Here is a 15,754-nt window from a genome sequence, read left to right on the forward strand (position 1 = left end):
GGTTGTAGAGTAAGTTTCTCCAACACAAAATTGAGATCCCAAGCAGGAGTAGGAGCTCTACGTGGGGGTCTTATATTCTTTGCCCCTCTAAGAAATTGCTTGAACAAAGGATGCGAAAACAATGGTGGGTCACAATCATAGTGAGCTGAAATTGCTGCAGCATGAATCTTAATGGAAGAAAAAGACAAACCTTTGTCCAGTAACTCAGTAAGATATTGAAGAGCCACACTCAAATTTGGCTCAGTAATCTCCAAATTGTTTGCTGCACTCCAAAACAGAAATCTCTTCCATTTTTCTGCATTACACTTTCCTTGTACTAGGTCTTCTGGCTTCCATAATCACATTTAAAACTTGTTGAGGAAGCTGAGACCTGCTGTCTTTCAAAACAGAATATGCCAGGCTGTTAGATGCAGAGAGTGAAGCTTGACATTGAGCAGATGACCGTCCCTCTGAGACAACAGGTGTGGAATCAAGGGTAAAGGCCATGGAGGCTTCCTTACCAGACTCCTCAGTAATGGGTACCAGTGCTGCCGAGGCCAATCTGGAGCTATTAAAATCATCCTTGGCTTGTCTTGTCTGACCTTTAGAAGCACCTTTGGAAGAAGAGGCAGAGGTGGAAAGGCATACACATGAAGATTTTTCCAACTGAAAGAAAGAGCATCCACTTTCCAAGCTGTGTGATGAAATCCCTTTGTGCAAAACTTTGGCAGCTGGTGGTTTAGTGGAGAAGCGAACAGATCTATGTCTGGAGTTCCCCATGACACTGTCAATTTTTGAAATACATGAAGATCCAGTTTCCACTCGTGGGGATCCATGATTTGTCTGCTTAATACATCTGCTAAGGAGTTCTGTGCTCCCGGCAGAAACCTTGCCTGAGGAGTTAGTTGCAGACTGAGCGCAGTCTCCCATAAAATCATTGCTTGTCTGCACAATGGGTACGAATGTGTTCCCCCTTGTTTGTTGATGTACCACATGACAGTTGTGTTGTCTGTTAGAATCAACACCTGCCCTGGAAGAAGTAACTCCTTGAAAGCAATTAATGCAAACTGAACTGCTAACATCTCTTTCATGTTGATATGCAGATGCTGTAGTCTGACAGGCCACTTGTCTTGTATCCACTTTCCATTTAGATGAGCTCCCCAAGCAATATCTGAGGCATCTTTCGTTAGAATCTGACTTGCCTCTGGCCGGGTCACAGAGAGTCCCTTGTTTAGGTGACATTCCTGAGCCCACCACAAAAATTCCTTTTGAATGCAAGGTATTATTTGAATGACAGTGTCCAAATCCTGGCAGTGCTGTGTCCACAGATTTTTGAGATACCATTGTAGCTTCCTCATATGCAGTTTGGCATTGGGAAGCACCAGAATACAAGATGCCATGAACCCTAAGGCTTGAAGGACTGTCCTTGCAGTCAGCCCGGACTGAAGAGATAGATGATGGAAGTAACTGGAAAGATTCTTTTGTTTGTCCGGGGTAAAAAGGCCATCTGGGCTGCTGTATTCAGTCTCACACCCAGAAAGCACATGTCTTGAGAGGGTACTAGACTGGACTTTATTTCGTTCACAGAATACCCTAGGCATCTTAGCACTGCTATGACATATTCCAGATGCTGTAGAAGATCTTCTTTTCTTGAGCCAGAATCAGGCAGTCGTCCAAGTAAGGATAGATTTGGATTCCTTTTAGCCTGAAGTAAGCTATCACTGGAGCCAGAACCTTTGTGAATACTCTGGGCAGTAGATAAGCCAAAGGGCAATGCAGAGAACTGATAATGAGAATTTCCAGCTCGAAACGCAGATACTTCCTGCAACTTAGTCTGATTGGCACATGAAGGTAAGCTTCCTTGAGATCTAAAGTTACCATCCAGTGATCTTTGCCCAGCAGAGGTAAAAGCTGTTGTAACGTCAACATTTTGAACTTGGGAATGTCCAGATAAGTGTTGAGTATAGATAAATCCAGAATTGGTCTCCACGTGTTCCCCTTCTTTGGTACCAGGAACAGGCGAGAATAAAATCCTAGGCCCCTTTCCGGCACAGGAACTGACTGAATGGCCCCTATTTGGAGCAACAGAGAAATTTGCTTGTGAGCCTCTGTCCTTTGAAGAGGAGGAATGTCCGCATGCCTTTGAAAGGAGGCAAGGTATGGAAATAAAACCTGTAACCGTGGTGAATAATATCCAGAACCCATCTGTCTTGGGTAATTAAATCCCAATTTTCTTTGAAGAGACAGCCTTCCTCCCAAAGGTGCTGCCAGGCGAGAATGTACTGGCAGCTGAAAAGGTAGGTCATTGGGTCTGCTTACGAAAGGACTGACCCCTGCCCTCACCAGAAGTCTGAGCAGGGGAACTCCCTGTCCTAGGCCTAAAAACAACCCTGAGCTCTGCCCCTACCACGTCTAGACCTACCCCTAGACTGGGAATCATAAGCAGGATAAGTCCATCCCTTAGTAGGCCAATTTCTACTAAACTTTGGAGGCTGCACCTGCAAAAATCTTTAACAGTTTGTATAGACTTAGCCTTGTCCTCCATTTTCTTCAAAACTGCTTCCACAGGCGAACCAAACAACACATCAGACTGTAAAGGAGCATCCAAAATCCTTGTCTTAACATGCTCAGCTAAATTCTGATCTCTTAGCCAGGCGTGCCTACGAAGAACAGAACCAGTGGCAGCCACCCTGGAGGAGGCCTGCACAGCATCAAAACCACACTGCAAGGAATGTTTACCCACCTGTTCAGACACATGAACTAGATCCTGCAACTCTTTACACTCAATACCTTCAGCCAGAGCATCCACCTTAGATTTCAACTGTGAAAGAAGATAATTCTGATATTTTAACATGTGAAACTGACAATTCAACGCCCTCATGGCTAAAGTGGAAGAAGTATACACTTTCTTTCCCCATCTATCCAAAGCCCTTGCCTCTTTATCAGGAGGGACAGGATTTTTAACAACTGAGGCCTTTACACCTTTAGGCCCCTGAGAGACAGTTTCTGGGTCTGCCCTAGGACTCTTAAAAGATACTTATGAGCTTCAGGCACCCTATAATACCTATCCGGTTTAACTGGGGCAGGAGGCAAAGAATCAGGATTCAGGGAAGCCTCTGCAAACACATCTTCCACCACATTCAAAACAGGAGGTATAGCTAAAGGCCTATGCTGGGGTAAAAACAAGAATTCCCTAAGCCTTTTCCTGGAATCAGAGAAATCTTGACCTTCCCATTTAAAATGCTCCCTCATGGAATGCAGAGTCTCTGAAAAAGAAAAATCCTCAGGAGGAGAAGCAGAAGGAGTAGAATCATCCACATCAGAATCAGAATAAGGAGGGTACTCCTGCAAGTCTTCAGCCGAAGACTCCGAAGCCTCCGAGCATTGCTCAAAACTCTCAAACTCAGGTTCCACCCTAGGCCTCTTATCAGGAGGGGGCATAGAACCCCTAATCATAGTAATCAAATCCTCTGCCATTTTAAGCATATGTTTCTTAGGCAAAGATCCTGAAGTACTAGGAGAAGCCCCCACAGAAGCTAAACTTGGCCTGCCCCTCAAAGAAGCCTTGGAAACTGAAGGGGAGGCTCTAACCACCTTAGGAAGAGAGGGAAGAACAGCCACCTGAGAAGCCCCCTCAGCCTGGCCTACTTCCTGAGAGGATACATCCTGTAACAGTAAAGTCTCTCCCTGAGACTCCAAAGAGACACCTGGCAAAACCTCCGGCTCCACTGAGCCTTCCAAAGAACCGACGTCTGGGACTGTCGGTTCCTCAACCCTGGGCTTTGCTGCTTTATCTTTGCGTTTTTTAGCCGAAGCCGGCCGGAGCATCCGACGGCATTTTATAATTACAACGCTTCCCAAACACTAACCTGGCACAGTCTAACCTTCTCTTAATAGTGCGTTTGTTAAACCTAGCACAAGAGCGGCATCCAACAACGTCGTGCTCAGGCCCTAAACAAGGTATACACAAAGTATGGTAATCCCTATGAGGTATCTGTTTCCCACAAGAAATACAGTTATTCACTTTTTCTGACATCCGGTTAAATACTGAGGCAAGAAAAACCAAAATATTCCCAACGGGGTACTTAGCCAACTTTGATTCGGTCTGAAACTCTGACTTCAGAAACTTTCAGAACGCCAACCTGCACTCGCAAAATTGCTTCTGCATCGGACCATGCGGCAAAAAAGACTGAGGATATGACGTCGGTCATGCGCATTAGTACCCTGACGTACTGACGTCAGTCTAATGCGCCCTGACCGACGTCAGCCATATACTTTGGTATTCGGGCCGACTGGACAGCGGACTACCCAATAGTAAGGACTGCAGCAATGTGGAATGAAGAACATCACTGCTTCCATGGGACCAGATGGCGTCCCAGGTTGCATCCTACATGAACTCCAAGAGGAACTAATCCCTCAAATAAAACAGCTATACAATCTCAGCCTCACTACAGGATATGTGCCCACAGAATGGCGTACAGCAACAGTGGTCCCACTTCACAAAGGTGGAGCCTCTACGGACCCTGGAAACTATCGCCCCATAAGCCTAACTAGCTTAGTCTGCAAGGCTATGGAGAGGATCATCATGGAGCTCATAAACAAAGATCCTACCCAGTTTGGCTTTGTCAAGGGCAGATCCTGCCTTTTGAACCTGGTTGAATTCTTCGAAACAGTCACCAAAGCCATAGATGAAGGGAAGGTAGTCCACACAGCCTATCTGGACCTTGCAAAGGCATTTGACACAATACCCCACTCGGGCATCATAGATAAGCTATCCAGCTTAAATATAAACCCCTATGTCACAAGATGGGTCGCAAACTGGCTCAAAGACAGAACCCACAGAGTGAGAGTTGCTGGAGCCATGTCCGACTCGAAACTGGTCACAAGTAGCATCCCACAGGGTTCTGTCCTGGGACCACTCTTTTTCGGTATATACTTTTCCGAGGTACAGGCAAACGTGGGAGGACTATGGCTCTCCAAGTTCGCAGACGACTGCAAACTGGGCGCCATAATCAACTCTCCAGCTGACACAAACATCCTTCAAAAAGGTCTCACAGAGACAGATAACTGGTGCCAGCGCCATGGTTTAAAGCTAAATGCCAAAAAATGTATAGTCATACCCTTTGGCAAAAACAATGTGCCCACAAATTACCACATAGCCGGAAACCCATTAAGTACAGAGAAAGTTATTAGAGACCTGGCGACCCAAGTTGATAGCAATCTCTCCTTTGAAAAGCACATTGCCAAAGTGGTTAGAAAGACCTTCTACATAGCCCAGCTCATCACGAAGGGTTTCACATCTAGATCAAGAGAGGTAATCGTGCCCTTAATTCATCCCTCATCAGGCCCATCATAGAATACAATGCCCCTTTTGGGATGTACCTTACCCGACACCTGCAGTAATTAGAAAGACCCCAAAAGTATCTCACCAAGAGGATCAAGGGTCTCAAACAGATGCCATATGCTGCTCAGTTAAAAAAACTCCAGCTCTACTCAGTTGCATACCGCCTACTTCGTGGCGATCTATGCCTGACGTACAAAGCTATGTCAAATCCAGAATTAATGGACATGCTCCACCTCAGTAAATCTAAATCCCTTAGAGCCACACGCTCGAGGGACTTGAACCTCAGCACAGAATAAATAAAACTTGCTGGAGGGACAGGTTCATAACCCAGAGGCTCCCTTCGCTCTGGAATAGAATTCCAGTTCATGTGAGGCAGAGCACCTCACTGATTCTCTTCAAGAAGAATCTCGATAGGTGGATGGGGGATTGTAGGTTTGTCCCAGGGATTACTCCCGTGTCACTATTGGACAGAGGCACAGTAAACTAAACCTTAAAAAGGGCACAGTATACTCAAATCAAGGGGTGGCGTAAGCCATACAGAATCGGGCTAGGCTTATAATTGCCCCTGGGCAGATAGCCTAGTATGAACCTATGAACCTAATCTTGTTTTGATGAACCTTTTACACATCCACAAAACAAACAGCATCAGAATGACTAGAACAAAAAAAAAAAAACCTACATTTTACTTGTGACAAAAATAGTATATGTTGGAGAGACAGGTATATTTCTCAGAGAATTCCCATTCTCAGGAATGGGCTCCCCATCCATGTGAAGTAGAGCTCCTCTCTAACCCTACTTAAGCGCAACTTGGACCAATGGATGGGTAATCAGAAATTCACCCTGATCTGGCACTTATGTCTCTGAAAGACTGAGGCAGTGAGTAAATCAGCGCAAATATAAATCAAATTTGTGGGTCAAATTTGGGTTAGACAGATAGGCATAAAAGATCTCCAGTTGTCGTTAGCTGAATACACACCTATGAACTGTGTAAATGGACAATGAGGAATACATGAAATAAGGAGTAAATGCATACAAAATGATAAATGGCACGAAAAAATATATGATTTGACAAGACACACAGTTCTGGGTTGTCAAGAATGTGTTACAGGGACAGGGAATCAAAGTTGGAAAGTAGGGGCCCAGTTCCAGGAGAATACTGAGACACATGCAGAAGTCAAAAGGCAAACATCCACAGACCAGGGAGGGGGGACTAATAATAGGCTAATGCAAAATAACTTGGGGCTCGGTTCAGGCAGTGGACATGTCTATTAAAAGCAGATTTGCTACACTGCCATTTGGTCATTTATTTTTATTGTTTCAGTGCAGGTATTGGAGCTTGCTGTGTATTCCTTCTCAGTACTACTTTGGGATTTACGTTACTGACAGTAATTTATTTGGGTCTATATTATTACAGTGACGATTGCAATATGTGAATACCATTTGGGCAACACCAAATGTTCGAATATTGCAAACATCGCAAGTGCAAACGGAGATCGCCATAGGCAATTCTTCCCTTTACTTCAAAGTAGTGCGATCTTGGAGTTGGTATATTTAAGTAGCAGGGGTGTGGGGGGTGCAGGGGGCCTTGCCCCCGTGCATAAAACACTTAATGACAATTTTCCTGTTTTTTTTTTTTTTATGATTCGAAATTTTCAAACTTTGAACATATGTTGTCGACCATATGGTATTCCGTGTTTGAAACTTTCGATCCGATAATATAGACCCGATTTATTTTATAGGCTTTATCAGTGCATTCATTTGTTCTCTGCTGAAATTGTGGTTTTATTTGCTGCTGGTGTAGTTCATTGAATTATGATGGAACTTCAGATTGACAGTAACATAATTCAAGAGTTTTCCTTTTTGCTTCCAGTTGTGCAACCCTGGAGTTACTTAATTTAAATTCCAGGAGAGCAGCCATGTAAAAGTTTTTTTGTACTTTTGGTAATTGCAAATGTAACCTACTAATTTACAGGGTCTGTATCAGTTCGTCGCAATGGAATTGCAGTGAAAACCAGATCGACCCTCATTCAGCGAAAATCGTTTCAGCGACTCACTGAATTTACCGAGGGCAAGTAAATGTTTGAGCTACAGCACAACTTTGCCCTTTTCTCCACTGTAGTATGATCTTGGAGTTGGTATATATAGTTGGGGGCGTGTGGGGGTGAAGCCCCCCACTTGGGTGGGTTCGATATGCGTAGCTATCAGTCCATTGTGCTGTAGGGCATGTATACACTTGCCCTTGGTAAATTCAGCGAATCGTTGAATGAGGGTCGACGAACTACTATAGACCCAGTTTACTTTTGCAATTAATTTTTTCAGTGATTTTGGTGGGAATTAATATTAAATCACCAATAAGCTTGTTCAATGTTTTGTGTTTTGAACAAACTGACTGGTGAATATTCATTACACATACACATTTACATATATATGTATGTGTGTTGTGTATATATGTGTGTGTGTGTGTGTGTATGTATATATATATATATATATATATATATCTATAACACACGGATAAACAAATAAACTGAGTCCAAGTACTTAGCAAACAACCAGTTTTGAAAAAGGAAGAAACTTTTCTTCATGTTTCTCTTTATATTATTGATCTAAATTTTAAAATACAAAACATAGGACTGCAAAGTTGTTCCACAAAAATATAACTCTCTTGTTTTTAGTATCTTTAGAATCTCACTGCAGATATTCACATGTGCAAATATATAAAGTAATTTGGTTGAAATCAAACTGCATTGTGTGCAAGTAGAAATATTTTAATAATTTAAAACTGCAACATGCATTATATACATATTAGTTACTACTTTATGTAAGAGGAATGTTTCTATAAAGTTTCTTATATTCCCAATGATGCTGAAATAATAATAAAACCAATGTTTAGCTTATTGATTGTCCTATAAACAATAAACACGTTAGTACTTTCCTGACACATTCATTTTAGACTAAAATGGCACAATATGAATTTTACTATTTACTTAAGTACTTAATTCTATACGTGTCAGACTGGCATAATTAAGCTTAATCATTTTCGTGGGCATTATCACAAACAAGTAAAATACTTTGCATTCTTTAGTGCTTTGGTAATATAACAGTTTGTCTTGCTTCTTTAAATTTCAACTTTAGCCATAAATATCAAGAATATCAGCTTCCTTTTAAACACATATCCTAAGGGGGTAAAAAAAAAAAGTATTAATCTGGTGAACGTACTCCTAGTTACAACAGGGCTTAAAACTGCACTTGAAAATTTCCCTTCCCAGAGCCAAGGCATCCAGTTTAACCATCTTGTCTATCACTATATTCCCAGAATGTACTTCTATAGTCAGTGCCAATATCTAGGATTGAAAATAGCTTACTAACGCACACAAATCTTATCTCAGAAGGTTTCCACTGCACAGTAGCTATAGAAGAACTATACATGAAGATGCATGATAGTTGGGCAAGAAGACGAGAGAGGCTGGGGATCTGTAGGAAGATGGCCTAAAATAAGTCTAGATACCCAGGCAAGGAAGGTCTGTACATTAGGTATAAATGAGCCTGAAAATAATTGTGAATAGCTTAATTGTTTATGTTCTGATATTTAAGTGGACAGATAGATACACACAAACATTTGCCTCTTAACAACATACCTTATTAAAGGGGTGTGATAAATATGGAAGATTGGGGGGTGTTATGCAATAAATGAAAAAACTTGTACTCTAGGTGTAATAAATAAGTTTCCTAAAAATGATCAACCAAATTCTCCAATTCTACAGTGCAGTATACATCATTCATTACACAAGCTAGACTACACACATATACCTTTTATCTGTTTTTTTTTTTTTCATTTTTTATGTTTTAATTACTATTTTTCACCAATTGCAATGTGCTAAAGTCAATGGAGATTTCCACAGCTGCTTATGAATGAAGTGTTTCAAAAGACATTTTCTACTCTAGTTCTAAACTCTTTTCAATTGCTTTTTTAAGCAGTGCCAGCTATTTTTGTAGTTGTTTTAATACTGTGGTGAGAACAGTATGGTTTTGTTAGTTTTATAGTTCAGTGTTAATTAGTTTAACCTTAGTTTGGATAAAATAATGTTAATTGCTGGTAATGATGCTGTATTCTATTATTTTTTTTTATTATTCATCAATTTTGATTTTTTTTTTCAATTTAATTTTAACAAACTTTACTGTAGGCATTTAATTGTGATAGGAGTGTTGACTGGGGGATTATTTTTTTGCATGCAGTGTGCAAAGTTAGTTTTGTCAGAGTTTCTAATACTGATGTCATAGACAGTGTAGTGATAAACTCTTGATAAGACAAATACAGTAGTAATATATAGTGATATGAGCAGGATGGTGATAAAATATCTATCCTGTGTACCAGATCAGTGTTTCTATCACACTCTATCAGCATCCATTGCTAGAATAATTATGTTACTATGTTTCAGGGTGTAGACATTTGTTATTTATCTATAGCTTATGTGGCTCCAAACCATTTATTACCATCCCATATACCTTACCAAATTTTCTACTCTAGTACAGCACTTCAACCACAAATAAGAAAAAGGATAAAAGGAAATTAAATACTGAATACAGTAAAAATAAATACTAAAACCATCCTGAAAACGTTCCTATCTAAATCAAGCCCCCAGTATCAAAATCCGACATTATTAAAAAAATTGAACCGTAACCTAGTTGTAAAAAGCAGTTGTGTGAAAATGGGCATGATTTTAAATGGTTAAAGAAGATAAAACTAGTTAACAGCATAACTTAACAATAAAAACAGATTCTAATACAAATCTCTCTAAACTACTATACTCTTGCAAAAGTTACAAATCACATCATAGTAGACAATGATCCATGTAACAGCTTATTCATAAAAAACACTAGAAACTATATAAACCACATTCAATACCCTATTCACACAAACAGCATAACTTCCAAATCCAACTGAAATGAACAGGAAACAATAACTGGAAAAAAGGAAAATAACTAAATGGAACACGTGTACGTGACTCTTGTTTGTATGACACATGAAGATGAGGAACCTAACATTATAATACTCTTTAGTATTGTTCCCTAATATTATACCAGATATTTTTATACATATGCACCCCTTCAAACCTAGAAAGTAAGCAGCAATGAAAATACCTCTCAGCTAGACCCATGTTATTGCTTGTTTTGTAGGACTGTGATCATTGGAGGGAGCAGGGAAGTACTGTCTATCAGCAGTAACCATATCAGTGCTCACTTCCTGGGTTTGCTGCTATGGGCATCAGTGTTTTCAGCTGTCGACTTGCAGCTTCAAGAGAATATGACAGTGTCTGTTTATTTTATAGTTGTGATGTTTTGTCTGAATCAAGATGAAAAAATTAACATATGTCAGTATTGTCACTAGTCACTCACTCACCTCCTTCATGGCTTTCTTAATGGGTTCTGAGCATGAATGGCTTATTTATTAAGTAAACAGTAGGGAGGTATAAATATGAATGAATGTTCGTGGCATCACCAACTTATAGTCAAATTAAAAGTTTAAGACTTAAGAGGAAAATGGTGCTTACTTTGAAAGTGCAATACTTACGTTCCTAATTTTTCTTCAATGTCATAGAAGTCTGACACTTTCTGACTGGTATTGACAGTTACAACCCGGTACTCTGGCTCGCCATCTTCTGTAAATGGGCGAAGGATTTAAATTTGAATAGAGCAACATTTTTAACTGAATGCTTTTGGTTAATGATTTCAAGTAGTAGAAAAACAATTAATGCCTTACCTTCATCAGAAAGCTCTGCTTCATCTTTTGTTTCTGAAATAAAACAACATTTAAAGAAATCAGCTACGAAAGTAAAATACATTTTAGTTTGTATGTTTTAGATATGATAATCTAAGTTTACTTACTACTTATTAAGCACCCAAATTTCACTGCCAGCATACATGATGACCATTGTTAATATCATATTAAATTGATTTCATTTGTAACTGGTTAGAGACCACTGAAATGATGGCACTTACAAACAGGAGACCTAATATGGTATTATCAGCCTAAAAATAGAAAACTGGTTCCTAATGTTTCCTAAAGGGGACAAAGACAGAGTATTCCTCCTGTTTAAACTATAGTGGCTAAAGCAGATTTATTGGAGTTTGGGGGTGATTAAAGGAATGACAGTTACCCTTATAAAAGTACTATAAAATATAAAGCTTATAAAAGTACTACAACATATAAAGCAGTATAAACCTATTACGCTACTACCAGTAAATGTATGAGGTACCTATAATACCAAAAGCAGAGCTGCATTTTTGGCATACTGCAAGAGTCAGTTATAATACACTATAAATGCTAAAGGATTTTCAAGATCCACAGCCAATATCCATCAGATTAAGCACATGGGATATCACATTTCATCCAAAGGATGTCAGCTTAGGACTGTAGTACTATACATTATGCGAGCACCAGAACATGAATCTAAGTGTCTATTGTTGGGTAACAGCCACTGCTCTCTGGATTTCAGTATCAAAGGTGAAGATGCAATGTATTAACATACACATAATAACTCTGAACAGATAAAAATCATGCATACCAAAAGGCAGGCACTATGGCTATTAAAAAAAAGTTGTGCTTATCATTTTTACTTACATTTTTGAGAGATACTTTATGAAGTTGAGAAACTTAGAATATGATAACATTTTTGTCAGAGCAATTTTTTTCATTAAACATTTTGTTGGCATACACAACATAAAATTTTAACATACTGTACAGTACTCAATCCCCCAAGAGTTGACCATTCTATAAAAGATGGACATTGATTTAAATATACTAACACCACAACTTATCTAGTTCCTTCTTGGGGTGGTTCAAAATAACAAAATTCATGATATACTATTTAAAGTAATACTAAATACTACATTTCCAATCAATCATCACAACTATAGAAATGAGAATCACAAGTAATGCATGTTCTAATGTACTGCCAAGTGCAGTGGAAATAATGTTCCTAAATAAACAACTTCACTCACTGTTGTGTAGAGATTACAGGTACTGATCCCATGCAGCCCATTTACTCTCACTGTTTTTCCTGTTCTCTGCTATATTAGATTAATTTATTTTGCCTTGAGTTCCTCAAGGGTCCCATTTTAGTTATTTTGTTTAAATGCAAACTAAAAAAGTTGTAATGGTCCTATTTTATACAGAAAACGCCAAGTTAGATTAGCGCTTCTGTTATCTAGACTGCATACAAGTGGAATTTGTTTACCTGGATTGCACACATGTGGACTTTGTTAAAATTCAAACTAAAACAGCTGCTATACATACCATGTTTAATGCTGTGTGGCTATACACGGAATTAGATTGCTTTAGTGTATTACTGAATCTAGACTGCAAATACGTGGCACTAGTTACATTTTTACCAAAAAAAACTGCTTTACAGAGCGTGTTTAATTCTGTGTGGCTGTACGCTGAACTAGTTAGACTGCTTTAGTGTCTTAAAACTGTAGCAGCGTCATACATACATAGTACTATCTCCTAGTCTATTTAGGGCAACTATAATCAGCACCTGAAAAGCAAATGGCTGTTTAGTGTTTCTCTACTGCTGTGTTTTTAGAACTGTATAGCTGTGGATATACGGAATTGTTCAGAAACCACTGAGTATTTTTAAACTATATAACTGAATCTACCTGGCATTTTTACTTAATTAGCTAATATGTATATTCAGAAAAGTAACTAATTTTACCTGGCTAATGTGTTTATATGTTCATTATCTTTAACTGTTATTTACTTAGTAAGTGCGTCCAACATACTGTTTACTATACCGCTTTGTTTTCTCTCTCCCTTTATGTACCCAGCTCTCCAACCTGCCTGTCCTGTCCTAGCGTTTGAGAAATTTAAGACCAAGAACCTTATATTAACATAAAAACTGCTGTCTCTTCCCTAAGCTAAGGAATAGAGCCAAACCTCTACAAGAAAGTATATGTTCTAATAATATTGTCTATAAAAGATAAAATTGTTTAAAATACTCCAGGTTTTTAATGTACACTTCCTAGCCAGGACAGCTATCAGCCAAAACCTTCTTTTCTCCCTACTTCCATACCTTCTCCTCTTGTAGCCTCTTTATATAACTCCAGTTTTCCTTCCTCTTATTCCTAGACCTGCTAGCTCCCAAGAGAGGCTACTGTTGCAATATACCCTTTGCCCACTAGATGGCACCCTTTTCCTAGGATTAATCTTGAATATCTACCTTACAGTCTTGAAATATAACTCTCATGCATCCATAGGTTCATAGGTTCATACTAGGCTATCTGCCCGAGGGCATCTATAAGCCTAGCCCATAGTTTTGTGGCTTACGCCACCCCTTTAGTTTGGAGAAACTATGCCCATTATTTTGCTGTGCCTCTGTCGAGCAGTGACACTGAGGTAACCCCTGGGGTGTATCTGCGATCTCCCATCCATTGGTCAAGATTCCTCTTGAACAAGGCCAGCGAGGTGCTCTGCCTCACATAAACCGGGATTTTGTTCCACAGCATAGGGAGTCTTTGGGTGATGAATCTATCCCTCCAGCACGTCCTATTAATAACCGTGTCGAGGTTTAAGTCTCCCGCCCTTGTGGCTCTGAGGGATCTAGATTTTTTGAGATGAAGCATGTTCATCAAATCTGGGTTTGACATGGCCTTGTATGTCAGGCATAGGTCACCTCTGAGCAAGCGGTAGGCAACTGAATATAACTGGAGTTCTTTCAGTCGAGCAGCATAAGACAGATTTTTGAGACCCTTTATCCTTTTGGTGAGGAACTTTTGTGGCCTCTCCAGCTGCTGCAAGTGTCGGGTCAGATACATTCCGAATGGGGCATTGTACTCGATCATTGGTCTGATGAGTGATGAGTATAGGGAGACTATGACTTCCCTTGATCTAGATGTGAATCCCTTCATGATAAGGTGGGCAATGTAGAAGGTCTTCCTAACTACTTTAGCAATATGAGTGTCGAATGAAAGGCTACTGTCAACCTGGGTTCCCAGGTCCCTAATAACTTCTTCTGTGTTCAGGGATTGCCACCTATATGGTAGCTAGGGGTAACCTTATTTTTCCCGAAGGGTATGACTATGCATTTCTTGGCATTTAACTTAAGGCCATGGCTCTGGCACCAGTTATCCATTTCTGTGAGACCCTTCTGAAGGATATCTGTGTCGGATGTGTTTTCAACTACGGCCCAGTTTGCAGTCATCTGCAAACTTTGTCAGCCATAACCCTCCTGTGTTTGCTTGTACTTCAGAAAAGTAGATGCCAAACAAGAGTGGGCCCAGGACTGAGCCCTGTGGGACACCACTTGTGACAGGCTTTGAGTCTGACATGGCGCCAGCAACTCTGACCCTGTGGGTTCTGTCACTCAGCCAGTTTGCAACCCATCTTGTAATGTATGGGTTTACATTTAAGTTGATGAGTTTTTCAATGATACCCGAGTGAGGTATTGTATCGAAAGCCTTCGCCAGGTCTAGGTAGGCTGTATGGACTGCCTTTCCTCGCCAATGGCCTTGGTGACTGTTTCGAAAGTCAACCAAGTTTAAAAGGCATGATCTGCCTTTGACAAAGCCAAACTGGGTTGGATCCAAAGTCTGCAAATTCCCTATGTCTTTATTTATGAGATCCATTATGATCCTCTCCATGGCTTTGCAGATAAGGCTTGTCAAGCTAATGGGACAGTAATTTCCAGGGTCGGTGGAGGCACCGCCTTTGTGGAGTGGGACCACAGTCGCTGTGCGCCACTCCCTGGGTACATATCCAGAGGTGAGACTAAGATTAAACAGCTGTCCTAACTGTGGGTTTAATTCCTCGTTGAGTTCATGGAGCACACAGCCGGGGACACCATCAGGTCCCATGGATGCTGTGTTCTTTGCCTTGGAGAGAGCAGTTCTCACCTGGGCGTTAGAGATGTTTGGGGGCTACAATCATTTGGTATAGATATCTCTCCTTTAGGGGAGAAGTTTGCACTGAACCTGTCAGCCAGTATGTTGGCAATGTCTGTAGGATCAGTAATCTTCACATCATTTTGAACTAATTCTGAGCATATCTGGGAGTTTCCTCCTAGGTTTCTGACATAGCTAAAGAATGCCTTATGGTTGTCTTTAGAGTCCTTAGCTATTTTTTTCTCAAAATTAGCTTTGGATGATTTTATGAGAGCTCTTAGCTTTTTACTTATAGTGATCAGCGGTGTCTTACCTTTTAAGGATTTTGCTCTATCTTGTAGTAGCTTTCTCCTTTTGTTGTAGAGTTTGTTTATGGCTGGGGTCCACCATTCTGGACGCTTGCCTTTGGTACAAAGAGTCTTTGTTTTGCTTAGGATTGCCTGATCCATGCAGCCCTGCAGGTGCTGGTAGAAGGCATTTGTAAGTGATTCAGCGGTTTGAGTAATGTTAACCGCCGGCTCAGGGGCCTTAAAGGAGACCACACTAGTCTTTAGA

The 15,754-nt window shown here is 40.3% G+C and overlaps 1 protein-coding gene across 2 annotated transcripts in view; it reads right to left on the bottom strand.

The window, feature by feature from the left end:
- Positions 1-15,754, bottom strand: part of MYLK (myosin light chain kinase) — a 2,381,262-nt gene that overhangs the window by 324,791 nt on the left and 2,040,717 nt on the right. For both annotated transcript variants that reach the window (XM_044074915.1, XM_044074916.1), the window contains exons 23-24: positions 11,082-11,114; positions 10,893-10,980 (exon numbers count right to left, since the gene is read on the bottom strand). In XM_044074915.1, coding sequence (XP_043930850.1) covers positions 10,893-10,980; positions 11,082-11,114 — 121 coding nt within the window. The remainder of the gene's footprint in view (positions 1-10,892; positions 10,981-11,081; positions 11,115-15,754) is intronic.

Source organism: Protopterus annectens, chromosome 6.part0 (genome assembly GCF_019279795.1).
Source record: "Protopterus annectens isolate FY-2018-M chromosome 6.part0, PAN1.0, whole genome shotgun sequence".
NCBI lineage: Eukaryota > Metazoa > Chordata > Ceratodontiformes > Protopteridae > Protopterus > Protopterus annectens.